Source organism: Onthophagus taurus, chromosome 1 (genome assembly GCF_036711975.1).
Source record: "Onthophagus taurus isolate NC chromosome 1, IU_Otau_3.0, whole genome shotgun sequence".
In the NCBI taxonomy this organism is placed as follows: Eukaryota; Metazoa; Arthropoda; class Insecta; order Coleoptera; family Scarabaeidae; genus Onthophagus; species Onthophagus taurus.
Genome location: NC_091966.1, coordinates 25180789 through 25207100, shown reverse-complemented (window position 1 = coordinate 25207100; position 26312 = coordinate 25180789). Strand labels below are relative to the sequence as shown.

At 35.1% G+C, this 26312-nt stretch overlaps 2 protein-coding genes across 2 annotated transcripts in view; one reads left to right on the top strand and one right to left on the bottom strand.

The window, feature by feature from the left end:
- LOC111418627 (laminin subunit alpha) overlaps window positions 1–8551 on the top strand; it is an 84777-nt gene extending 76226 nt beyond the window's left edge. The window contains exons 36-40 of the mRNA XM_071198857.1: window positions 58–321; window positions 7220–7386; window positions 7449–7688; window positions 7740–8112; window positions 8168–8551. Of these exons, the coding sequence (XP_071054958.1) occupies window positions 58–321; window positions 7220–7386; window positions 7449–7688; window positions 7740–8112; window positions 8168–8433 (1310 nt within the window). The 3' untranslated portion in view covers window positions 8434–8551. The remainder of the gene's footprint in view (window positions 1–57; window positions 322–7219; window positions 7387–7448; window positions 7689–7739; window positions 8113–8167) is intronic.
- A 47-nt stretch (window positions 8552–8598) lies between these two features.
- LOC111419735 (lipid droplet localized protein-like) lies at window positions 8599–24083 on the bottom strand. Its single transcript, XM_071198872.1, has 6 exons — window positions 23859–24083; window positions 23484–23801; window positions 13222–13405; window positions 12923–13160; window positions 8917–9179; window positions 8599–8860 (listed from the first exon to the last, which is right to left on the bottom strand). The coding sequence occupies exons 1-6, from the start codon at window positions 24031–24033 to the stop codon at window positions 8761–8763; spliced, it is 1278 nt and encodes a 425-aa protein (XP_071054973.1). The 5' UTR covers window positions 24034–24083; the 3' UTR covers window positions 8599–8760.
- Window positions 24084–26312: the final 2229 nt, after the last annotated feature.

Genomic DNA, 26312 nt, shown 5'->3' with positions numbered 1-26312 from the left:
GTACATTTTTCTATATTTTCTTAAACATACATTCCTAATGCAATTGTATATGTTTAGATCTTGCGAAAAGTGGACGAGGCGATGGCGGACAAGATGCAGGACGAGATAGTGGCGAAGTGGAACCAATAACTGACGCACCCGATCACGACGTAGTTCCTCCAGATGATGACTTCGAGTCTACGGAGGCAACACCTGTTACATCACGTATACCTTATCCTCCACGCACTGTTCCACAGCCTGGAATATATGAGCCGACTTGTGCATTACCTTTGCATCCGGTTATGACGGAAATTAATGAGGTTTACGGACCATTCAAATTTGGTAAGTATAGTATATTAAGTATCCAGAACGGTAAGTACAATTTACCGGTTGACGACAATGTTTGGAGATTGAGCGACGCGTAGCGGAGCGAAGTCTCCAATAGTGTCGGAAACCGGTAAATTACTTACCGTTCGTGATGGTTATAACATTTTTTGCACGATCGAAATGAATATACATAAATAATAATTAATTTACTAAAATATATTGACATTTGTAATGATTTATAAAATAGGTAAAAAATTTGAATTAATTCTGTTGCCCTGGTTTTATTTTATTTATTATACTTACTTACCGTTCTAAATTACTTACCGTCGTGTTAGCCGTAGCAAACAGTAAAATCAACTTACCGTCATAGAAACACTACTCGTAAATAAACAAAATAGTCCGATCGTGCAAAAATAATGTATCACATCGGATTCTTTTTAATGTTTAAGGGTAATATGCTTTGTAATATTACTTTGTTAAATGTGAATTACTAACTATCGGAAGAACAGTGATAAGCAGAGATAAGCAGAAAATATAGTATTCAAAAACTGTGTTTGAAAATATTTTCCTTCCAGTTGATACATTACATTAAATTACACTACATAGATTACATATCGGGTAGGTGGACCAACCAACCTTACGCCGCAACCCTAAAGATCTATTGTATCCCGATAGATAACAGTGCCCAGTAAAGACACCCATTAGAATTTTAATGATGTTACTAGCAAGTCCCAAAATGTTCCCGGACTTGACAGAAGCGATGTTAATAAACAACTTAGCGTGTCTCATTCCAGGAGAACTGATCCACAATAGGCGAAGTCTCTCTTCAGCCCACAGTCCAATCTTATGTTTGGCTATCGCAAATGATAAACCAACTGCAGGCTCTGGCCCCACAAATGCTTTAGAGCTGCCTTCTCGTGCTAGCTCATCTGCCGCTTTATTGCCAGCAGCCCCAGAGAAACTCTGTTATCACAAGTCAGTGTGTTTAAAGTTCTTTTACAGTCATTAGCCAGAGCCGACGCCGTATTCACGGCCTGCAGCGCCTGGAGAGCGGCTTGACTCTCTGAGAAAAATCGTACTGTCATGTTCTTCGCCCCTCTTTCAAGATGGATTTTAGAAAAATCCTTCAGCCTGGAATAGGGTACAGTACGTACCCAGGCTGTAAGCTTACTTAATCCAAAGTGTCTGGCAGTACTCCTGCTCGACCCTTTCCCGCGTTTTTGATCCATCTGTAAACATGCAAATATCTGCTTGAACCAGGGAATTTTCGTTTTCGATCCAGGACTGCCGTTCAGGCAGTACAATCTGGTATCGAGCATTATCCCCTTACCTTTTACTTAACTCTTTTATCACCTGTGTTCCATTTTTCATTTAATACATGTCTCAGATTTTGATATTATAGTTAGAACTTTAGAACCAAATTACACCTCAATATCTGATCAATGGTGTCTATTAAAATAATACATTTGCATGTCAGTTTATTTTCATTCTATTACCTTCAAACGGTTATGTCCTTTGTTTGCCTTTCTATTTTCTGTGCTGATGTGATTAGATCGGTATGGACAAATCTAAATTTTTCCATCAAGTTTTAAATTTTAAAACATGATTTATTGCACTACTGTTCGTCTTATTTCAGCTTCCCGTTCCTGAATGTTCATAATTATTTGTTAAATTTAATAATGGCCGCGCTGTCATCAGTTTCAATGTTTTGCTCTTATGTTGTTTACCCATTTTGAGAATACATGATAGCAATCACTGCAACTGGAAATCCATAAGCAAAGCACAATAGTTACAGTAACTGTATTAATTTCCACAATCTCACTATTGTACTTGCTCCCCCTGTTTGGACTTACAACAAGTTCAATTCATGAAAATGATTTGTTGTCTATAGACAATCATGTTACCTTGGGTAATGTTAATTAAAGAAAACGACTTTTAGCTCTCGTCAAAAATTATGTTCGATTGCCTTTCACAAGACCCAACGAACAACTGACTCACTTTCTGGTACATTTTATCATAAGTAAACCGTAGCGTTGCACAATAAATAATTCCTTTCTCCTCTTTTCTTTTTTTCTCTTCTGCAAATTTGCCAAAGAATTATTAGTAAAATTAAAATAATTGTGGGATGACTCGTGTCAAATGCTACTTCAAGCAGGATTTTTCGTAAAAACAGCTACTTTCAGATCATGAAAACTGTTCTCCGTTTCAACTGTAGTAACAAACATACTGCTTCTATTCAATCTGAAAATGTCTATCCAAACTGTCAGACCAGTCACTACCAGAAAAATGGAACTCCTGTGAAAGGCGAATGAAAACGTTGCGTCGTACATTCTATCGTCAGTTGAAATGCTTCAGCATCATATTAATTGCGTTGAGAGATGGTTTGAAATTGACGTAACCTAAAAATTCTTCAAAATCCTAGTTTCTTGTTCCATTCCTGTTTAATTTGTCCCATTTTCTACATTAACAATCTAATCTTCTTTTATCATAGTTTTGCCAACTTGCAACTACGTAAGTATACCTTGGAGAGAAACCTTAAATTCTCTGTCCGCTCCACTTATGTGAAAATGAATGTCAAAAACCGTCCCACAAAATAACCCAAATAATAACCCAATCCACACCTCATCGATAATTTATCGATTAGTGATATCAGCGAATATGTTAATAAACATAACTTTCGCTAATGGGCCGTTGAAAACCCTCAACTTCACAAACAACCTCTCCATTCGGCCAAAGTTACAGTTTGGTGTGCGATGTCTTCCAATAGCATAGTTGGTCCATATTTCTTTGCGAATGATGACAGTTACCGTAACATCAACGGAATATGTTCGAATGCTCATCTAATCATTTCCAACAAGATGGAGTAACTAGTCACACAACTAGGGTTAGTTAAATTCTTAGAGACTTTTTTCTGAACCGCCTCATTAGTAAAAAAAGGAATATTCATTGGCTGTCACTTTGACTATTTTTTAAGGGAACATCTGAAATCTAAGGTATATGAGGTCCGCCCGGCAATAATATAACATTTAAAAGTATGGTTTGAAGATAAAATTCCTGCAATAATGCCAGCGATACTACGATGTATCAGTGATAATTTCTTCCAAAGAGTTGTGTGCAAAATAATGGCCGCCATCTTCTTGAAGTAATATTCAAAAATGCTTTTTTTTGCTTTACATAAAATTTGATCTTTTTTATTTACATTTGTTGCAAACTTTTTTAATAGTTTTAAATAGTGCGGTTGGACTGCCCCACCCTGTAATTTAATAAAACCGATGAAATAAAAATTGTGCAACAAAAAGATCATCGTTTCAACTTAACTTTCAATGAATGCACCAATAAACCATGTGTTATCAATGTTATCATATACTGAAATAATAATATACAGGATGTTTACGGTCTTGTGATTTTATTTTCAAGGGGTGCTTAAACATCTCAAAAGAAGATTATTAACGTAAAAATGTTTTAACAAAAGTATATTTTTAAGCTGAAACGGTTTTTTTATTTCTTTTTCATGGAAACTACTTTACACTAATTGTTCAAAGTTATCTCCGTGTTGTTGAATACAAAGAGTTGCTCGACGTATCTATGAATTGGGTACCCATAAATAGAAATCAAGGGGATTAAGATGAATTAAGGTCAGATGACCAAGGAGGCCATGAAACATGACCACCTCAACCAATCCACCTATTTTCAAACACATTATGTAAATAATGTTGGCGAAATGTGTTGATGATGATGTTGGCCGATACATGAAAATGTTGCTTCATCAGGCGCTAATACAAGTGAAGAAAACTTTTCTTGGAAATTCCTTTTCTGGAATTTCAGTGTGTTTTTGTAGAAACCATTGTCAAAATTGTAAACGAAACGGATGATCTTCAGGTTGTAAAGCTTGTACTTTTTGTACATGGAGACTATACAATAATTGATTCTCGCGCAGTGTTTACCTGATAATCCGATTTGAAAAATTTAATTGGCGAGATATTTGTCGAGTACTACTAAAAGGATCTTCTTCGACAAGATTTAAAATTTCTTCTTCGGCATCCAAAATTTATTCGTGTCGGCCAGGTCAATTCTGGCGTACTTACTCATAAATCAAAGAAAATTTACGTCAAATCAGTAGTGCAGTAAACACCCTGTATGTTATCATAGGAATTTATCCAAACCGGTCGACTTGACTATCTTACGTAAACCCTTACGGTTTTTGATCGAGAGTGACTAAGAATTATTTATGGTGCAACCCTCCGGTTTATTTATGAAAAAATGTATCCGAAAGTGAGTCAGTTGTTCGTTGTATCTTGTAAAAAGCTGATAGTTACTAATTTTTCTCTCTTCAGTCGTCATCCAAATTCAGACGTCGTCTTTTTGACATCTGTGCCAGATACTTTACGTGATTACCCTGTATCATAAGTTTTTCAATGCCCTCCTTCCGTATTGCATGACCGAAGAATTTAAGCATGCGACGTTGGATTATTGGTAGTAATCTCACATTATCGCGTATTTTTAGTTCTTGTAGAAAGAATGCATTAAAACGATACGCAGATCAGTATTCTCAACATTCTTCTTTAACATATCATTTCAAAAGCTTCAATCTTCTTTCGGCATGTAACATTTATGGTTGACATTAAAGATTTCAGAAGTCCTGTTTTAATTTCTTTGCCATTCCGATTCCAAATTATTTAAAACATAATTTTCGTGGCTTCTTCGTGAATTTGTCAACCAGATTATTAATAAAACCCTCAATGTTTTCAAAAATATGCTTCCTATACACACTCATCATGGGAAGACCATTGAGACGACATTCTGCCATAGTGCTTCTAAGCCAGGTTTTATTGTCCTCAAGCTGCTAAAAGATCGTTCAACAGTATATGTCGTGCAGGGTAAAGTGACCAAAATTATAAAGGCTTTTCTCGTTTCAGGGAAAAAAATGTCGGCATCTTTTATGACATCCACAACACTTAATTCTTTTGAGTCAGGTTTATCTTACCATAGTTTTTTCCATAGTTCGATTTTGTTGTTGATATTTGATAAATTGTAAAATTTTGAAAAGACTTCTGCAGCTTCTACGAGGTCTTCAAGGGGCATGTCTAACATTTGAGCTGGGTGTAATTTAGATAAGGAAAATGACGCGGTGTTTTCTTCAGAAAAGCGAACTTCAAAAGAATTAATAATCGAGTCTAAGTATGGTATTATTAAAAACCTCCGCCAGAATTCTGAGGGACTTGCTGCTGGGTGGTTGTTCTGATGTTGTTGTCTCTCAACAATACGGGGCAAGGACTTCATGTCTTCTCCCAGTCCAAGTTTTTCTGCAACGATAGTAGCGTCCCTAATAATTCCATTTGTGACGTTTTCTGGACCGTTACGATGGTTTTCTATAAATTCCAAAAAGGCGGCTATGTTGCTGGGATGCCTTAACTACATTCAAAGCTACGGATTGAAGCACTTTTACCACAGGTTCCATCATAGCCGAGTATTTGGCTCAAAATAAAGCTGAGAATAAGCGAAACTCTAGAAGCTGCTGCATGGAGCTGCGATTTGCGTCTCAAAACTGATTCTTGAAAAAATGTAATAATATCTTTGATGGTACCTTCCTTTGATGAAAGCACAAAGCTTTTTTATTTTTTCTGCTTAGGATTGCTTGCACACCACCTTCTTTCCCGGTCATCGTCGAACAACCGTCAAATCCTAAACCAACACATTTGTCCGGATCAAGATCTTCTTCTGCCGAAAACCCATCTATTGCTTTTGCAATACATTTCGCATCCAAAGCATCAAGTTTGACGAATACGAGGAATACTTCTTGAACTTCCTTGGTTTCCAGATCAAAATATGGCATCCCATTCGATAGTTGTTCAGTACTCGAGATGTATATTTATTGTGTTTTAATTTCTGTTTCAAACCTACCTCTAGGGGGGGCTGTGGCCCCCCTCTGCCCCTCTCTGGCGACGCCCTTGGTCATATACTGATAGGACAATAACATGAAAGGTTATTTCTAGAAGCGACTTTAACGGTATTTTGTCGCTTTCGTGGTGAAAATGAATACTACTTAAATGTCATTTCGGAGTGATAATTTCTTCATTAATTAAAATTAATGAATTGGTTCATAACATGTTGTTTAACACCGAAATTTTTTGTGCGACGTGACGTGCAATACTTTTGTCTAAATTGAACATTAGTTAAACAAAATCAATTTCAAATCGTTTAAATTAAAAAACAAATATATCATTCTAATATTATTATTAGAGCAAGCAGTTTTAATTTTAATTGTTTAAAATTCACATCTAGATCTTCTGTAATACTTTTATTATTATTGTCACCATGCCTTCCACAATTATTCTTCTTCCACTCTACGACCTAGTCGACCTTTGACTGTTATTCCCATTATCTGAGTTTATTTTGGTCCTCTCTAAGATAATGCAGTTCATTCATTGTGTTCTAAGACTACCACAATGCATCTACTATTGTGGTTTACAATAGTTAGTGTTTTTGCATTAGTTTCCTCAAATAATACCACGAGTTGTGTCAACCTCTCACCAAATCCGATTACAAATTCTTCACATCTAATAGATTCCCAGAGATTAGATTCAATTTGGCGTTTTGGTAGGGGTATTTTTTTAAATTAAAATTTAACGAAGTTTTTTCTAAAGTTCTTTCGTCGTCTGTTTTATTGTTAGTGTAGTAATTATTTATTTTACTCCATTCGTTTTTATTAATTTTTTTTAATCGGCAGGAAATTTTAAAAGATAAATATTATGTGTAATATCAGTTTTAATCGTTTTGAACTAGTTGAGATTATGACACAGGAAGAGTTAGAGAGATATTTCTAATATTAGCAGAGAGATGCAGTCGTTTATTGTGTTGTTCTTACTAAATGCGTTTTGTTTTCGTTTATTTGATTTTGCTGTGATTTCTTTAGGAAGCGCCCCTGAAAGTAGAATAGAATATGAACAACCCAGAGGGAAATACAAGAAACAGTACGAATTTATGGTTGAATTTAAAACACAAGCTACAAACGGATTAATTTTTTATGCCTCAAATCCTGACAATTCTCATTATGTTGCGTTGTACATGCAAGATGGACATGTAAGTTTTTTCAATCTTATTTTTCGTCGAATTTCAAATAATTTTACTTTTTTGGATATTAGCTTATTCATAAATTTGATGGAGGAACTGGTCCAGCATTTATGAAAACTGATTTAACTTATAATGACGATCAATGGCATAAAGTTGTTTTCACCAGAAATAATTCTGTGGGTTCTCTAAAAGTTGATGGAGATTCTTTCAGTTCAAACACTAGTCAACCTACGATTAGAGTCGATATAGGTGCACCATTTATGCTCGGCGGATTTTCACCAGAAAAAAGAAGCTTTATTACGGATACTACGGTAAACAAAGAAATACTAAAAAATTTGGAGTTTTTGAATTAAAATTTTTAGAATATCGAAGATAATTTCCAAGGTTGTTTAAAGAACTTTGGAATGAATAGTAAACCCATGGAGAAACCGGTTTCGCATGCGATTGAATCCTGTACTGATGGTACAGAAGAAGGAACTTTCTTCCAAGGCGGTTACATCTCGTTGAAAAATAAATTCAAAGTTGGGCTCGAAATGGAAATCAAAATGGATATTAAGCCACGAAATGTCACAGGACTTTTAGTCGCTGTACATGGCAGAAAAGATTTCTTAGTTCTTGAAATGGTAAATGGTGTTTTAAGATTTACAGTTGAAAATGGACGTGGTCCTATTACCACTTCTTTTGAACCGGATAGTAGGCACTATTTATGTGATGGTAAATGGCACTCAATTCAAGGTATGTTATGCTACTTTATTGAAGTTATTTTTTTATATTAATAATTAATTTTTAGCTGTTAAATCAAAAAGTGTGGTGACATTATCAGTTGATAAAACGTTCACGGAACCTGGCATAGGTGATCATCGAGCGTCTTCAACTGATACTGGAGGTGTGCTATTTTTGGGTAGTCACCGTTTATTAACGAAAGCACGGGGTATAGTTACCAGAAAACCATTTTATGGCTGCATGAGGAATGTGGCGATTAATAATCAACCAGCTACAATATTGCAGAATATGAAAACGGGCGATGTTACTATTGGATCTTGTCCAATGAATTAATTAGATTTAAGGTTTAACAATAAAGTTTTGTATCTTTTATATATCTTTGCTTTCATTACTTTTCTATAATTTTCTTGTCTCATTTCTTTGTTTATTCAAATAAAATATGTTAAACTCAGTGTTTTTCACCTTTTATCAACTATTTAGTTCAAAAAATTTAATTAGTTAAATTTTAATATTTATTTATTTTTAGATTATTTATGAAGTACATGATATAAAAAATACTAATATACCCTAATTTACAACCAATCTAGAGAATTTAACCTTTAGAATCTTAATAATAAACACTCCATCTTAAATCTTAATCCTAAGGAAAATCTGGTACAATTAATTTTTAGAAATCAATTCAAATTTAACTCCATTTAGATGTAATTTCTCAATCATAGTTGTTTGGGCAAACGCTACACCTGGTGGATAAACACCTCCCCTAAAACATTTACAAATATTAACAACATAAATATGACTATAAAAGATATTAATTACGTTGAGGGCATTTTGTCTGATTCAGTAAGAATCGTTATTGCAGAAATAGCAAAAGTAGCACAAGATAGTCCATAACCTGGATTTCTTCCAGATACTTTAGCAATTATTTCTTTATTTGGTGCAGAATCAATCAGGGCAACTGTGTTTTGTGACATTCCCCACCATCCTTTTCCACGTAGTTTTACATTCACCACTGTACCTTCTTGTCTTTCTTCACTTGGCCCCTCGTGAGTAAACAAACCATTACTAAATGAACTTGGATACTACAAATTAGCAAAAAAAAACATTATTTATAAACAGTAACCACCAAAGTGGTGTATACCACAGACGAAGATGAGTTAGCTTTGGAGACTGACTGGATAATAAAACAAGCTAAAAGAAACAAAAAACGTAAAACTGAAACCTCGCCATCTAAGCTGTCTTCGGAAATTGAAAGCAAACCTGAAAAGCAACCCGTACAATCTGGCATAAAAAAACAAAACAAAGGTATTACTACCCAGACCAATATTAATTTATAATGTCAAACAATATGATGACAATGATTTTTAACACATGCGTTAAATAACGGCACAGTAAAACTGAATCTTAATTCGGAAGAAAAGTACAGAGAAGCATCAAAGATGCTTACTGAAAAGAATTGGTCCTGGTCAACTTACCAAAATAAGCAAACCAGAAATCTGAAAGTAGTCGCTAAAAAGATGCATAAAAGTGATGTTAATGATATCAAAGATGATCTATTGGAGCGCAAGTATAACATTTGTAATGTAACCCAAATGTTAAAATACAAAACAAAAGAGCCTCTTCCTTTATACATCTTGGATTCTGCACCATCACAGGATGTAAAAAGAATCCATGAAATAACAAATATATTAGGAATGCGTGTCAAAATCGAAGAGTACAGAAAGCCAAAACAAATGCCCCAGTGCAAAAGGTGTCAAGGTTGGAGCCACACCAAAGCTTACTGCCACAAAAATCCGAGATGTGTTAAATGTGCTGGTGAACAATGGACCAACGAATGCACTAAAGCCAAAGAAATCCCGGCTAAATGTTTCAACTGTGGAGAAAATCATCCAGCGAACTACCGAGGATGCATTGTGATTAAGGAACTACAAGCCATCAGAAATAAGCAAACAGTAAATTCAAATAAAATAAAGCCAGGCGTCTCGTATGCCTGGCTTTGATAAGAAGGCTAGAAGATTAGATCTAATACTAGAAAAAATACTTCAACAAGAAGAAATAATAAAAACATTATATGCTCGTCTAGATTTCATTGAAAGCAATTTAAACCAAGGAGCGATTCAAAAAAGAAATCAAAATGTCTAAAAAGCAGCAACTAAAGATAATGCTGTGGAATTTCAATGGTCTTCGACAGCATCAAAACACACTACCAATAATACTTAAGGAAAACAATATTGATATATGTCTTATCTCCGAAACTCATTTTACACGAGAATCATATATAAACATCAACCATTACAATACTTACCACACAATTCACCCGAGTAATGCGGCTCGAGGTGGAAGTGCAATTATTATTAAAAGGAATGTTGACCACTATTTGAACAATACAATTAGTACTGAACAACACCAAACTACAGTGGTAAAAGTTCAAACTGCTAATGGCTTAATGTCTGTAGAAGCAACGTACATACCACCGAGACATAATCTTAAAAGAGAAGATTATCAGGAAATTCTACTACATCTCGACACCAAATTTATACTTGGAGGAAACTTTAATGCAAAACATATGTCTTGGGGTTCTCGCTTGACAAATACAAAAGGAAGAGAACTGAACCTTGCAATAGAGGCCCTAAATTGTGAGGTGCTCTCCACTGAGAAGCTAACTTACTGGCCAACAGATAAAAGTAAAATTCCGGACCTGCTTGATTTTTTTATTACGAAAAATATATCGCTTAACTTCGTAAACATAGAAGAAGAGCTAGCTAGAGGGCTGGACTCAGATCACTCACCAGTAATTATTACTCTAAATAACAAAGTATGTAACAAACAACCCTTTTTATCACTAACTAATAAGCTCACTAATTGGAAGCTAATTCAACAAACATTAGATAATAAAATTCATCTTAATGCTCTTATGAAAACAAACGAAGACATTGACAATGAAGTAGAAAAGTTCTTAAAAGACATACAAAACGCAGCTTGGGCGTCAACACCAATTTTAACACCAAAACCTAAATCTAATATTTATCCTAAATTCATTAGAGACAAAATTGTAGAAAAACGGAAAGCAAGAAAGAAATGGCAAACCAATAGAATTCCTAGTAATAAAATTAAATTAAATAAAATAACAGCCGAATTAAGAGCATTAACAGATAGCCACAAAGAAAATAATATTCAAAAGTAGTTAAAAGACCTTACTGACGATGCCAGTACTAATTATTCTCTGTGGAAGGCAACAAGAAAGCTTTTGGACCTTTACAAAAACACATACACCTCCAATTCGAAATAATAATGAAATTGGGCTAAGAGCAATCAAGAAAAAGTTAATTTGTTTGCTGAACATCTGAAAAAAACTTTTACATCAGACAGTCCAACAACTATGTTAAATAGTGTCCCTAACGTATTTCAAAGTGATCAGCAGAGTAATATACCATGTGTAAGAATGAAAGAACTGTATTATGAAATACAAAAATTAAATATAAAGAAATCAGTGGACTATGAAAAAAAACGGGCGATTACAAAACTATTACACATAATTGAAAATTATGTGTAATGTGAATAAAGTCTGCTCCTATTTTTTGATGTTGCACAAGCTTTCGACAAAGTCTGGTTAGATGGTTTAAATTACAAACTAGACCAAATACTACCATCAACGTATAGTCAACTATTAAAATCGTATCTTTCTGATCGATATTTTAGAGTAAAATACGAAAACGCTTATTCATCAATACATGAAATACGAGCCGGAGTTCCTCAAGGAAGTGTGCTTAGCCCAACATTGTACTTACTCTACACATTCGACCTTCCTCAGGTACCAGAAACTTTGACAGCTACATTCGCAGACGACACAGCGATCTTGGCTGTTGCAGAAAATGAAGTAGTTGCAGCAAATAAGTTACAATTGGCATTAAATTCAATAGAAAACTGGACCAAACGTTGGCTAATAAAACTAAATACAAATAAATCGACATACATAAACTTTACTTATAAGAAAGTAAACTATGTCCCAGTACACATAAATGGCAATGCAGTCCCTTACGCCGACACCGCAAAATATCTTGGTATGACGTTGGATGCCAAACTCAAATGGAAAGCTCACGTCAAAAAAAAACGTGAGGAACTTTATATCAAATTTAGACACCTATATTGGCTTATTGGCAGAAAATCAACGCTATCACTAAGTAACAAGTTGCTAATATACAAGCAAGTATTAAAACCAAAATGGACATAAGGAATCCAACTGTGGGGTTGTACCTGCAAGACAAATGCAAGTCTGAGTCAAAGATTCCAGAACAAAGTACTAAGGTGCATACTGAATGCACCCTGGTATATAAGAAACACCGACCGCCATCGCGACTTGAAAGTAGCGTCGGTGTCATCAGAAATTGCATCATTCGCATCTAAACATGAGAAGAGAATGCACGATCATCCCAACAGCGAGGCCATCCAGCTTCTCGACAACGGCGTGCTACGTCGCCTTCAGAGGATGCAGCCGTTCGATTTAGTGACCTAGTGCCCTAGTCGATTCAAACGCGAGCAATAGTGCGGAATTATAACAAAAACAATAATACCCAAAACGTGTGTTCCGCGTATCGCAGTGTGCGCGTTTTTGTGTTTTGGTCTTAAAACGGTAAAAATATGACAATATTTATCTGTATTATGGGTAAAGCTGACTGGACCACTGAAAAAAGCTGCAAAACATTATCTAGTTTAATTTAGTGTTAAAAATAAGTAACTAATTAGTATGTATTTACTAGGTGTTATACAATTGTGCTATGCATAATATAGAAAAAAAATTTATAAACAAATATAAAATTAAACTTACTTTGAATAATAAATTTCGTGTACGATTAAATTGACTGAATATAATAATCCAAAATCCAAGAAACATGGCTTTTAGCAAATACCAAAATGAATTTAGACCTAAATAACAATTAACTTGGATGGGTCGTTCATTGTATAAATCATAAAAGAAATGTTGCGATCTTCTTGCGACGGCGGCATCAGGGTCTGGTTGTAGTGTACACCATTTATTAATTAAATCACTTTTATGGATAAGTTTTCTGGGAATGGTAATTTTATTTTTTAAGTTTCTTGTAAATTTTTATGAATATTATAACTTACGTGCAAATTTTCGGCTCTGTAGTTGGAAGTTCTGTATGAAACAGTTTTTTACGTTGACTTTCGGTTTGAAAGAAATTTGCCAACGCGTATATTACAGAATTGTAAGTGCCTACATTTAATAGAGGTTCTTTGGTGCTACTTTCTGTTTCTAAATAAGTGTAGGTTTCTACTGAATTTAATGTACCTAAGGAATAAAGAAATTACTATAAAGAAACTACAAGTACGAAAGCTTTCACGGCTGGTCTTAATAGAACTAACCCTAGAACAACACTTGAAACTGTAACTACAAACTTTCGAGTTAATCCGTGAGTTTTTTGAAAAAGTGTGTAACGTTGCGGATGCCATAGAAATCGATGATTTTCCATGTGCAGTTAAGTTCTCAGCCGTTCTCTTTATTCATATCATTTCTATATCCATGGATCTCTATCACCTCTCATGTCATCTTTTGGAAATAATTTCTACTTTAGTTGTTACTCTATGTGCTGTGCGCTTTTTTTGTGGGAATGCTCAGCAACATGCGCAGACGAACATGCACCTTGATGCTGCACTCGATGTTACGTCCAGTTTGGCTAACGTAATACTTCCCACAACTGCTTGATAGCTATCGGAAGAACATTCCGAATTTTACAGACGCATCGTACCTAGATATCATTCTTTTTCAGGCACTTTGTAATCCGCTCTATCACACCTGAAATATAAGTGAGGCCGATAGAATCGACTGGTGCAGTACTTACCGTGTCTTCCCACAGAGTGTAGTCATTCTCCTAGAATTCTAGAGCACTTCTTTCAGTAAATCCTTGTTCTTTTCTTAAATTCTTTTCTTAAATTCTTTTCGTCGCACATCCTTTCCGCTTGCTGGAACATGGCTTGGATCACTGCCGTGTGATAGAACGAAGCCTGTAGATGCCTGTTTGTGTGTGTTTTCTTCAGATAGAGTCCCAGTTCCATGTCCCCATCTGCCTTTCTGGAGACCAAAATATCCAAGAAAAGTAACTGTTTTGCAGTTACTATGGTAAATTTGATCATGAGATGTTGTGAATTTAGACGCTCTAGGAATTCCTGGAGACATCACAAAGGTGGCATCCACGTAACAAAGCTATAACTTTGGTTTCCACAGATATTTCCTTAACGCTTCTCCTACACGGTGATTTGATTTTGAAAAATAAAATGACATTCCCGAATTGACAAAAAATTAGTTTTATGTTTAACATATTCAAGATGAGATGCTTTAGGCTTGAACAAAAATGGAAAGTGTTGAAAACTTATTTCCAAAGTCGTGAATTTTCTTACGGTTTGGGTTGAAGCAAACTGTAAGAAAATTACGTGGAAAATTTGGAATAAATGAGTCTTCAACTTTCAGGTTTGTGGATCAATTCGTGCAGCGAGTTCGTGAAACTGGATCGTTATTGGACAAAACAACCCATTCACGTTCTCGTCCAGTGTGCTCAGCCGAAAACATTGCTGCTGTTGCCTAGAGTGTGCACGAAAATCCATCAACATCAACTCGTCATCGTTCTCAGGAACTGAATATTTCTCGCACTTCTCTGAGGAAAATGTTCCAAAAATGTTCCTTAGTATGCAGGCTTCAATAAATACAAGAACTGAAGCCTCATAACCATCCAATGTCTTTTCAGTTCACCCAATGGGCTGGAGATCGCTTGGCTGAAGATGAGCAATTTTATCAAAAAATCATGTTTGATCGGAGGTCATGACAATGAATTAAATTGTCAAAACGAGTGACTGTTTGGTGCGGATTTTAGCACGGTGGCATCATTTTTCTTCGAAAGTAAGCAAAAGCCGCCGTTAAGGTCAATGGCGAATGTTACCGCGCCATGTTCAACATATTTTTGTTTCCAAAAACCGAAGCGGATGACATGGAAAATGTTTGGTTGCAACAGGATGGAGCTACTTGCCACACAGCCAACGTAACAATTAAACTTTTTGACACCGTTTACGAAAATCAAATAATCAGCTGAAATTCTGATGTCAATTCGTCTCGCAGCTGTGATTTGAGCCCGTTAGAATGCTTTTTGTGAGGAGCCGTTAAGGATAAATGTAGCGCTAACCATCCAGAGGCTTGAAACACAAGATCTAAGTTGGTATTCATGAAATTCAAGCCCTAACAATCGAAAAAGTACCTACTTGAAAATTGGGTTGATCCTATGGCGTACTTAGGGCCAGCCGTGGCAGTCATTGGAATAATGTTGTGTTTCATTCTTAAATGTAAAGGTTCCATCTTTCTAATACAACCATACGCTTGAAAAAGTATTCATGATTCAAATTCCAAGCGTTAGATGGTCGTTAGATTTAACTAGTATTTTTCTGGTAAGTAGAGATTTCACATCGAAACTCACCAGGGTATCTTGAGGATCTAACTTCATACGTAATCCTAGAGTAATCCTATACAAAACCATGTCATGGAGTGGACATTTGCGAGGAGTTTTACACAAAGCTAGACTATCCTTGTGACTTGTCGTAGTCTTCATAAAAAAAATTGGAGAGTTTGGAAATTGGAGACATACGAAGCAGTAGCCTAGTACAGGAAAGTCCGACAGGCTTCAGTTATCAGTAAACTATCACGAATTCAACGAGTAGCTGATTTGGCAATCTCTGGTGCGATAAGCATAACACCAACTCTAGCAATGTATGTCCTGATTGACTTATCTCCTTTGTATTTGCATATAGATATAGTGCCATTTACAGATTTAAGCAATATGCTCAAAACTGTTCCGACATGTCCTACTAATGGGCTGCGGAAGACATTATAAGCACTGATATTGTACTATCAATGCCGTCATATTTGGCGGGATCACTACCAGTGATTAATGCTTGATACCAGATTGTACTGCCTGAACGGCAGTCCTGGATCTAAAACGAAAATTCTCTGATTCAGGCAGATATTTGCATGTTCACAGATGGATCAAAAACGTCGGAAGGGGTCGGGGCAGGAATGTACTGCCAGACACCTCGGATTAAGCAAGTGTGGGTACGTACTGTACCCTATTCCAGGCGGAAGGATTTGCTATTGACATGAGTGCTAAAATCCTTCTTGAGAGAGTGGTGAAGAACATGACAGTATGATTTTCTTCAGACAGTCAACCCGCTCTCTGACATATGATTTTGTTTTTCCTTTAAAAGGAGACAGACTCTTGGCAAAGTGTTCGCCAGCTGACATGTTGGAGAATTTATGACACTGATGATAGAGCGTAGCGGGATATGGACTTCTGGATTTTAGGTAATTCATAAATTCTTAGGGATACAGGGTCTTGTACAAACACACTTCTCAGTTGTTCTGCTGGAATTTCTGTAGATTTCACTATTTCTTTCATTTTTCTTATTATTTTCTCGGTTCTTGATTTTTTTATAGGTAGCTGGATTCAAAAGGTTCGTCATCTTGTCGTCGTATTCTTTCCTGTCAATGATAACACTGGCATTCCTTTTGTCTTCAGGTAGGATGATGATGTTTGTTTTTTTATCTAATCGTCCGTAGTGTCCTTCTTTCGTTGATTGTTAGATGTGATTTTGGTGGCTTCACTGATTTAAGTATAGAGAGAGGTTATCATTTGATAAAGATGTTGTGGTAACTGAGGACTTTAATGTTCATTTTGAATCAAACTCTAAAGAGTCTTGGTTATTGCGGGATCTATTCTCATCATTTGGACTGAGCATAGCTACTAAAGAAGCTACTAGATTAAACGCTTGCCTTGATAATGTATTTACTAACCTTGATATCAATCTTTGGAATGTTTGTCGGATCACTCGTCGATCTCTTTTAAGTGTAACATTGCTAATTGCTATCCTAAATCTAAATCTAAAATTAGTTATCGACCAATTACTCGCTACGGCCTTCTAAAATTTTATAATTTTGTTGAGAAAATTGATTTTTCCTTTATTAGTCAATCGAATATTGACGTAAATACTAAATACAAAGTATTTGTTGAATTATTATCTGATGCTCTAAATTCTTGCGTTCAATTAAAAACTATAATCGTCGATAGTAAAGACATCGACACTAATCATGTATCCTGGTTTAATAACGAAGTTAAACTAGCTAGAGATCTGCTTAATTTGGTTTCTGATCTTAACAAATCCTTTCCGGAGTTTATTCCTTGGGACTGTGTGAAGAATTGTAGAAGGCACTATCGTAAAATTATACTTAAAAATAAAAAAGTAGCAAATAGCAGATACATTACTAATTCTAAAAATACCCAACTTAATTATTATTCCCTTAGCTAAGCTAATTAATCAATGTGTATTGATGTTCATATTTTCCTTATTGCTTAAAAATAAGTAAAGTGGTGCCTGTTTTCAAAAGGGGTTCAATTAATAAGGTCTCAAATTACAGACCAATCTCAATTACACCTGTTTTGAGTAAAATTTTCGAAATAGTTTTATATAACCAGTTAATTGCGTATCTTGAATCCAATAACCTCCTAAACGAGTCACAGTTTGGTTTCAGGAAAAATAAATCAACTACGTCAGCAATTTGCAAATTAGTTTCATATGTTAATGAATCTTTTGAGAACAAACATTATGCACAGGTATCCTTTTACGATCTTACGAAAGCATTCGACTGCCTATCTCATAACAAATTGTTAATTAAATTACAAAATTTTGGCTTTGATGCTGGTTCTGTTAAGGTAGTTAAAGCTTATTTATCAAATCGATTGCAACAAGTAATTTATAAAAATAGACTATCTTCAAAATTATCTATTAAGTATGGAGTACCTCAAGGGTCTGTGCTGGACCCAATACTTTATTTATTATTTATTAATGACTTGGCTGATAACGTTCCTGCGTCAAGTAACATTATATTATTTGCTGATGATACAACCACTGTGAATATAAGTAATAATTTGCCAGATCTTTTTAGTGAGGTGGTTGGATTTCGGGGTTGCATTTTTGACTGGTTTTCAGCTAAGCGTAAATGAATCTAAGACTCAGCGGTTAATCTTCTCATTACGTGCACTAAATGATAATGTTGACAACCCTACAGTCAAATATCTAGGAGTTCATTTAGATCGTAAACTTACATGGGAAGAGCATGCAATACGAACTACTAGTAAATTAAACAAAATTATTTACTGTATCAGAAATTTAATTGATATCGTTCCAGTAGATACAGTAATGACAGCATACTATGGATATTTTTATGCTCACTTATCATATGCCATTCTCGCTTGGGGTCATTCTGCACATGCTGCTCGGGTGTTTAGAGCTCAGAGACGATGTATCCGAGTGATTTCGAATTTAAAATTCTCTGAGTGTTGTAGAACTAAATTTGTAGAGTTAAAAATCTTAACTCTACCTTGTATTTATATATTTAACTGCCTCTTATACATTAAAAAAAATATTCAGAAATTCAAAAGACATGATGAGGTCCATCATTATGGAACCAGACACCACTAATTATTATGGAATTAAATGTTTTAATTTGTTGCCTAATCCAATTAAACTACTTGATATTAATACTTTTAAATCAAAAATTACTTGTTAGAGAGAGCATTCTACAGTGTGGATGAGTACTGTGTGAGCACTTTTGATGACCTAGTATTCTCCCTCTGGAGAAGACGGTGCACATGGGATTGGCGGTGGAAGGAGAAATATTGTTGTAAGGTTTGTATCTAGGAATTTGCGCAATCAGTTTCTTTCGGCCTCTAAGATGTATCGGAAGAATAACAATGCTGCCTCCCCTGGCCTCTGTATTCCCAATATAAGCGACGAGCTGTTTATTAACGAACATCTGACCCCTGCTAGCACTGAATTATTTAAAAGGAGTAAAGAGGCATGCCGCTTGAAGGAGTAGAAGTTTTGCTGGTTGAAAAATTGCGTAATACATGTTCGTCGCGACGATAGATCGAGGGTCATGATTATTAAATCGGCCGAAGACTTGTCGAAGCTTTAGGTCAGCCAAAACTAAAATTTTTTATTAAGCCTTTTATTTAGACTATGACTCTGTCTATTTACTATCAGAATGTGCGTGGTTTGCGCACCAAGACTGCTATATCTTATGCGAACTCGCTGAACCTGACCTACGATTTGGTGTGTTTAACAGAGACTAATCTGAACGATTCCATCTACAGCGGTGAGATCCTTTGCAGTAACTACGTCATTTATCGTCGTGACAGAAATTCGACTACTTCTGCTGGTTTTGAATCCGGTGGTGTTCTTGTTGCGGTTCGCGCGGGCATTTTCGCGATCCCTGTACCTAATTTTCATTCGAATGCCGAGGACCTTTGGTTGAGTGTATGCTTTTGAGGCTCGCGAGTGTTGTTATGCTGCGTATATTTGCCTCCAAGTGATTCTGTGTCATTTAACCTTTTGCTCCATCAACTTCAGTACGTGCGCTACCGGTCTCCAGCCACACCTATACTATTGGTGGGTGATTTCAATGTTCCCAACATTTCTTGGGCCGCGTCATTCGCGGGGAACCTTGTGCCTGTTGTCGTCGCTAACCCTCGTGCGACTGAGTTACTTCTTACTATTTCTTATTGTAATTTGTCTCAATTTAATAATATTGCTAACAATAACTCCAGATACCTAGATTTAATTTTGTGCAACTCGGGAGGAGTCGATTCGGTGCGCTCCTGTAACGATCCGCTAGTAGACTTGGATGGGCATCACCCTGCTTTTGAATTTTTGTTTAAGTTTGATAAACGTCATGTCTTGCGTGAGAGCCCATCGGTCACCTGGAGGTTTGATCGTGCGGATTTTGACGGTCTCAGGGGTGGGCTGGCAAGTGTTGATTGGCGCAGTTTATTTAGTGGGTTAGATGTTGATCTCTGTGTTGATACTTTTTATTCTGCCTTGTATGGGTATATGAATGAATTCGTTCCCCAGAGCTTCTCCCGTAATAATCGTTTTCCTCACTGGTATACGCCTTCTACTATTAAATCTGTTAAAGAAAAATTGAAATACCATAAAAAGTGAAAGAGATGGGGTAATCGAAACGACTACCTTTCCTTTAGCTTCCAGCGCAAGCGTGAAAAAGCTTTAATTGCTGCTGATTATCGCACTTATCTGAATCGCGTTCAGAGTAACTTGATTGATTGCCCATCTAGTTTGTGGTCTTTTGTTAAAAGTAAACGACGCGGTGGCGGCGGTATTCCGTCTCGAATGGAGCTGAACGGTGAGGTGGCGGATGACGGGAAGCGTATAACTGAACTTTTCTTTCAGTTTTTTAGCTCTGTTTATATCGACGGTTGCCTGAATACCTCTCACAAGCGAAATGTTATTTACCAATCACAGCCGTGGTTCTCTGAACGTGATGTCTCTCACCTTCTGACACAAGTCGACCATAAATTGGGCTCTGGCACCGATGGCTTGCCGGGACACTTTATTGCTAAATGTGCAGGGGAGTTGGCAACTCCTCTATTCATTATCTTCAGCCGCTCCATTGAAAATTCAGTCTTTCCCTCTGAATGGAAAAAAGCCTTCATAACTCCAGTCTTTAAATCGGGTAACAGACATTTTGTGTACAACTATCGTCCAATTTCCCTATTATCCATTGTTTCGAAGGTCTTTGAAAAATTAATTTATGACAACTTATATAGCTATCTTCGACCTGCTATTATCCCTCAACAATACGGTTTTTTGCGTGGGCGATCAGTTGAGACAAATCTGGTTCCGTTTGTTCAATACATTCAGGATTCTATGAATGATAACTCTCAGGTGGAAGCTATCTACACCGATCTGACAAAAGCTTTTGACAAGCTTCACCATAACATTCTTATGGATAAGCTGGACAAGATTAACCTATCTAACGGGCTGTCTCTATGGATTTCGTCCTATATATCTAAGAGATTTCAAGCAGTGAAAGTAAATAATTTCATATCTAGTTTTACTCCTGTTACATCTGGTGTACCTCAAGGTAGCCATCTTGGACCTATTTTATTTCTAGCCTATATAAATGATGTTTCTGAGTGCTTTCATTATTCGAATTTTTCTCTTTTCGCTGATGACTGTAAAATTTTTGCTAGCATCAGGTCTGCTTCTGACTGTATTCGGTTGCAAGATGACATTGACAGATTTGATTCTTATTGCTCACAAAATTACTTATTTCTAAATCCTGATAAGTGTGGTCAGATCACGTTCAGTAGAAAGAGATATAATGTTAACTTCAAATATAGGTCCGCATTATCTTACTCAATCCTCTTCAGTTACAGAACTTGACGTTGTTCTGGATTCTAGACTACTCTATCACGATCATATTACTTCTATCGTTTCTGAAGCTACTAAGCGCCTAGGATTTATCATTAGGATTTCTCGTCCATTTACTAACGTCCGCTGCATTACTTCTTTATATATGGCATACGTTGCTAGCGGTTTAAATTTCGCTTCAGTAGTATGGAGTCCTGCCTATAATATTTATATCGACCTTATTGAGGGCCTACAGAGAAGATTTATCCGTTATCTTGCTCACACATTTTATCTTCCGTACTGCCCTTATTCCCAAAGATGCAGGGTGTTTGGTCTAAGATCCCTCTGTGGCCGTCGACACAGTACGGACCTATTGTTCCTGTTCAAACTAGTTAATGGAGTTCTCGACACTCCGGTTCTTTTAGAGCAGATTCACTTTAATGTTCCTTCTTATGCTACTCGATCACTATTTTTGTTCAGACTACTTGCTTCTGGATCTAGTGCGCATGCCGGTTCACCTCTGTTGAGACTGATGCACACTTGCAATGTTTATTGTTTCAATGTTGATTTCTTTTGTAATTCAATGATGTTTAAAAAATCCGTTTTAACTTTAAGTATTTGTCATTAGTTTTTTTTTTCTTTGTAAAATTAATTTAATCAATCGAAACACATTCGTTTACCATATTTATATTGATTTCTTGCGGGTGGTGGGACAGAAAAGAAAAGCAACAAAAATTTGTCCTTTATTATGGTCCTTATTATTCTGTTTTTCTATCCGCGTAATATCGATGATTATGTGGACCAATATAGTCTCTGTGTTTATTTTCTTTTCTGCTTCGTGCTTGCTGATTTAATTCCATTTTTTTTATTGTTTCATGCTTTTGATGAATTTTTCAGTTTTTTTTTTACAGTTTTTCAGTTTAAAACAGACTACATAAGAAAGAATTCTTATGTAGTCTGTTTTCCTTTCTTTTATATTATTGTAGTGGACACTTTTTTGGGATTTTTTCCTGTATGTGTCCCGAATATGAATAAATAAATAAATAAATAAATAGGCTTACCTTGCATGCCTTACTCGTCCGGATTTGTGCCGTCGTTTATTGTGGATGTAGTTTTAAGATGTTCTTAATGTTGTTAGTTGACTAGCGGTAATGTTACATGTATTTTTTATTATTTTATTTTTTATGTATTATACGCTTTTTTTGACTTGCGCAAATACTGTTGTATGACGTCGCCAATAAAGATTTATTATTATTATTATTTATATAAGTGCACTAGCTATATTTTGTCGAATTTCGCATATGATTTCTTCTGGTGTCTGAAGAAGAACGCTATCATGGTACGAAACTAACCCCATTAAAGGGAGCGGGAGGCTATCGGCTATCATGCAGTTGTGGAAAGCATTGCGTTGGCCAAACTGGACGTAACATCAAGTGACACATCAAGGAGCAAGAGAGGAATGACTGACTAAATAAAAGTCGGCAATAACAGAATATTGCCACAAAAAATGGCAGGCCATAGATTTCGATAAGAGCAAAGTGCTAACCAGAGCTGGAAATTATTTCCAAAGGATGACAAGAGAGGCGATAGAGATCCATCGACATAGGAACAATATAAATAGAGAAGACGGCTGGAAACTTAGCCGCATATGAAAAATTCTAGTTAACTCGACGAAGGTTTCTCCGCCCGGATTTGACAAAAACAACTTAGTTGATAATAATTGGTCGGTAATTAGTGTTAATTTGTATTTAATTATTTTTCATGGACATTTATACAACCCAACCAAAAAGTTTCTAGTTCTAGTGATAGTGCTAGTGTTAGTTCTAGTTTTAGTTCAATAAAGAATCTAAAATAAAAAATAGCGAAATGTAAAAAATTGTTATCAATCTTTAAAGTTGATTGAAATCAATTGCTATATAAATCAAATTAGAATTCAGTCCAATTATATTGTGTATTTGATTTGCAAGAAAAACAAAATCATTATCTTCCACAATTTTAAACTGCGTTTCAAATGTGTATTTACGTTCATTAATACCATGACCTTTCCTTTAATTTATTCATTTGGATGGAATGATTAAACTACACATAACAAAACGTTTTCGAGTACAGGAAATGGTTCTTACCTTGAAAATTATTTTTTAGAAACACAATTCCCATATCTACCGGAATACTATCTAATCCACAGGCACTTATAATATAAATTCCTTTAGATTTCGCCTCTTCATGATACAATAACTGCATTTTTTCAGTGTATAACGACTCTCCACTAAGATCTACGTGGTGAGTACCGCTTGCTAAACAAGCCTTAACTACCTGTTCTCCATAAAGGTAGTAAGGTCCAGTTGCATTTAGAACAATTCTTGCTTGAGAAGTCATGTTCTTTAATGAATTCTCATCGTTTATATCCGCAATTATGATTGGAACATTATCATAATTAACACCTAAAATACACATTAAATTGTTTTATTTATGTAATATTTAAATTGTTCATTGTTTACCTTTGCTCTGACCAAACTCTTTCAACATTTTTTTAATTTTCACCTCTGATCTTCCAGCGACACCCCATGACAGAGACAAATTGTACTGATTTATTACATTTGTAAGATAGGGTATTGTTCTAAGTCCTGTATAACCGGTAACCCCGAATATTATAATGTCTAGTTTATCCGACATGTTTTATAACAGGCGTGCTTGGTTAATAGATATAAAATGTGTCGTTTCTGGCCTCTAACGATCGCGACGTTTTCTCAGCATAATTATATATAATTGAGTAATGGCTATGCGAGGAGGGATTCAATGTTAATCGGAATGTGTTTATAAAAAAATAATTATTTATTTGGTGTAAGTTTAAAGGAAACCAGGTAATTTGTTTAAAATTTATTTTGTAGACAAGTTACTGTTGCCTTTGTACTATTAAAACCTGTGTACCAATTGAAATATTAACGTAGCACATCTAAGTGGTTTTATTATCAAGCTATAATACCTTCATTCCTTTATAGACGGAGGGTAAGAAATGTTAACAAGAAGAACCTTAATTTGAATTGGTAGAGATTGCAAAATTGAGCAGCGATATAATTATTTTATAATTTTATATGGAGTTGGTTAAATTAAATCAAATATTCCTTTCAACAAACTTGGATATGTCTAAGTGAACATAACAATTTCAAGATCAAATATCAATCAAGTATATCTTGAGAAAAAAATATTTACGTGACGTAATTGAAAAAAAATTAGTTCCAAAAAACAAACAATGGGTTAATGAAATAATTTATGGTTCAAGCTTTTTTAAATTGAATCCACCCTCAAATGTGGATAATGATTTGGAATTGTATGAATGTTGTAATGATGATATATTGGAAGTATATAAAATTCGTCCTATAGTAAAAAGACAAAGTCCTTCAGCAATACAAGAAGATGTGCGAGCAGTTGATTCTAAGTGTTAATTAAGAATTAATTATTTATTTAAAAACTATTATAATTATTATTTTAGTGTCGCTAGTGATCAACTATCAACTCAACTTGAACAACATAGAGGATCATCAACAGTCTCTGCTCAAGTAGGTACTCCTTCTTTACCTTACGGTGCAAGAACTCCTCAAGAATCTTTAATTCAACCCGTTGGGTTACAACATTTGGATGAAGCTGGTGCTCATCCAGTTCATCCAGTCATTAAATTTTTAATGTAATTAATGTTTGGAGTTCTATTTAATTTCATTAGGTTTAATATGAAAAAGAAAAATGTTGAATATAGTATTGCCATAACTATTAATATGAATATGTTATTATAAAACTGATTTGATATTGCTACTATTTAATTTTAGTAGGAGATTAATTTCTGTTATAAAATTGTTAATGCGAGTTCTATTTAGTTTTATGAGGTTTAAATCCAAAAAGACAAATATTGAACCGTAGTAGTTTATCTGAATACATTGTTGTAAAAATATGTTCAATATAATATAACTTTTCGATACTCTCGATTCTAGAATCTCTAGAACCCAAGAATTGTGAGTATCAAAAAGTCAATAATTTGTGTCATAAAATTATAGTAACAAATTTAAAATCAATAATTAATTATTGACATTTTAAACTGTCTGTAAAATTTCCCAAAGTGTTAATAAGAGTGTCCTCTTTACAATGAAACAACGCGTTTTGAAAAATATCTTTCAGTTTTTGAGAAAACAATATTTGAAGTTTTGATAAAATTTTCAATGTTGCAATTTTCATCGATAACTTTCAAAATTCGCTATAAAATTAATTTCTTGAAGGATCTTTGTGGAAATATTAATTCGTCAATTATTAATTAAAGTATCCACTTTTTAGAGTTGCTTCGTTAGTTAAATCAGAAAGAATAGATTTGCAGATCTATTCTCTAGAGCAGGGATGGCGAACCAATGGCGCGCTTGCCATAAATGGCACGCGACACAATATTTTGCTGCTAATGACGCATAGTTTGTTTATGCATAACATAATAGTGAATATTTGATTTGAAATTTATTTGAGTTTTATCTATGATCAAAAAGTGCAAGATAGAAAGAGTATCAGAAAATTTCAAACTTGGTGGACAGAGAAATATGGCATGATTAGTAAATGTGACAAGGCGGTGTGTGTTTTATATTCTGGAACATCGTCTGTGAAACGGCATTTTGAAACAAATCACAAATACGTTAGTCAAAAAAGCGAACCAGAGCAAAAAGAATTAATTGCAAGTGCATTGAAAGACAGAAATAAACAGTGAACATCTATGACTAAATATGTTCGCAAAAATTGTTATACGAGCGCGACAAGTTACGCGGCTATAAATGTCATTGGTCGGCATAGTAAACTTTTGCAAGAGGGAGAGTTTTTGAAGGAAGTCTGGTTATAATAATAATAGTAACTTTATTTAAACAAAGTACAGCATGGTACAGTATTGACGTCACAAGAAAAGAAAACAATAATGTTCACATAAAGGA

Coding starts and splice junctions, on each gene's coding strand:
- LOC111419735 (XM_071198872.1), bottom strand. CDS start 24,033: ATGTCGGATAAACTAGACATTATAATATTCGGGGTTACCGGTTATACA. Junction 9,180..12,922: donor CACGAAATTTATTATTCAAA/GTAAGTTTAATT, acceptor GCTAATTTGTAG/TATCCAAGTTCATTTAGTAA. Junction 8,861..8,916: donor TCAGACAAAATGCCCTCAAC/GTAATTAATATC, acceptor TAAATGTTTTAG/GGGAGGTGTTTATCCACCAG.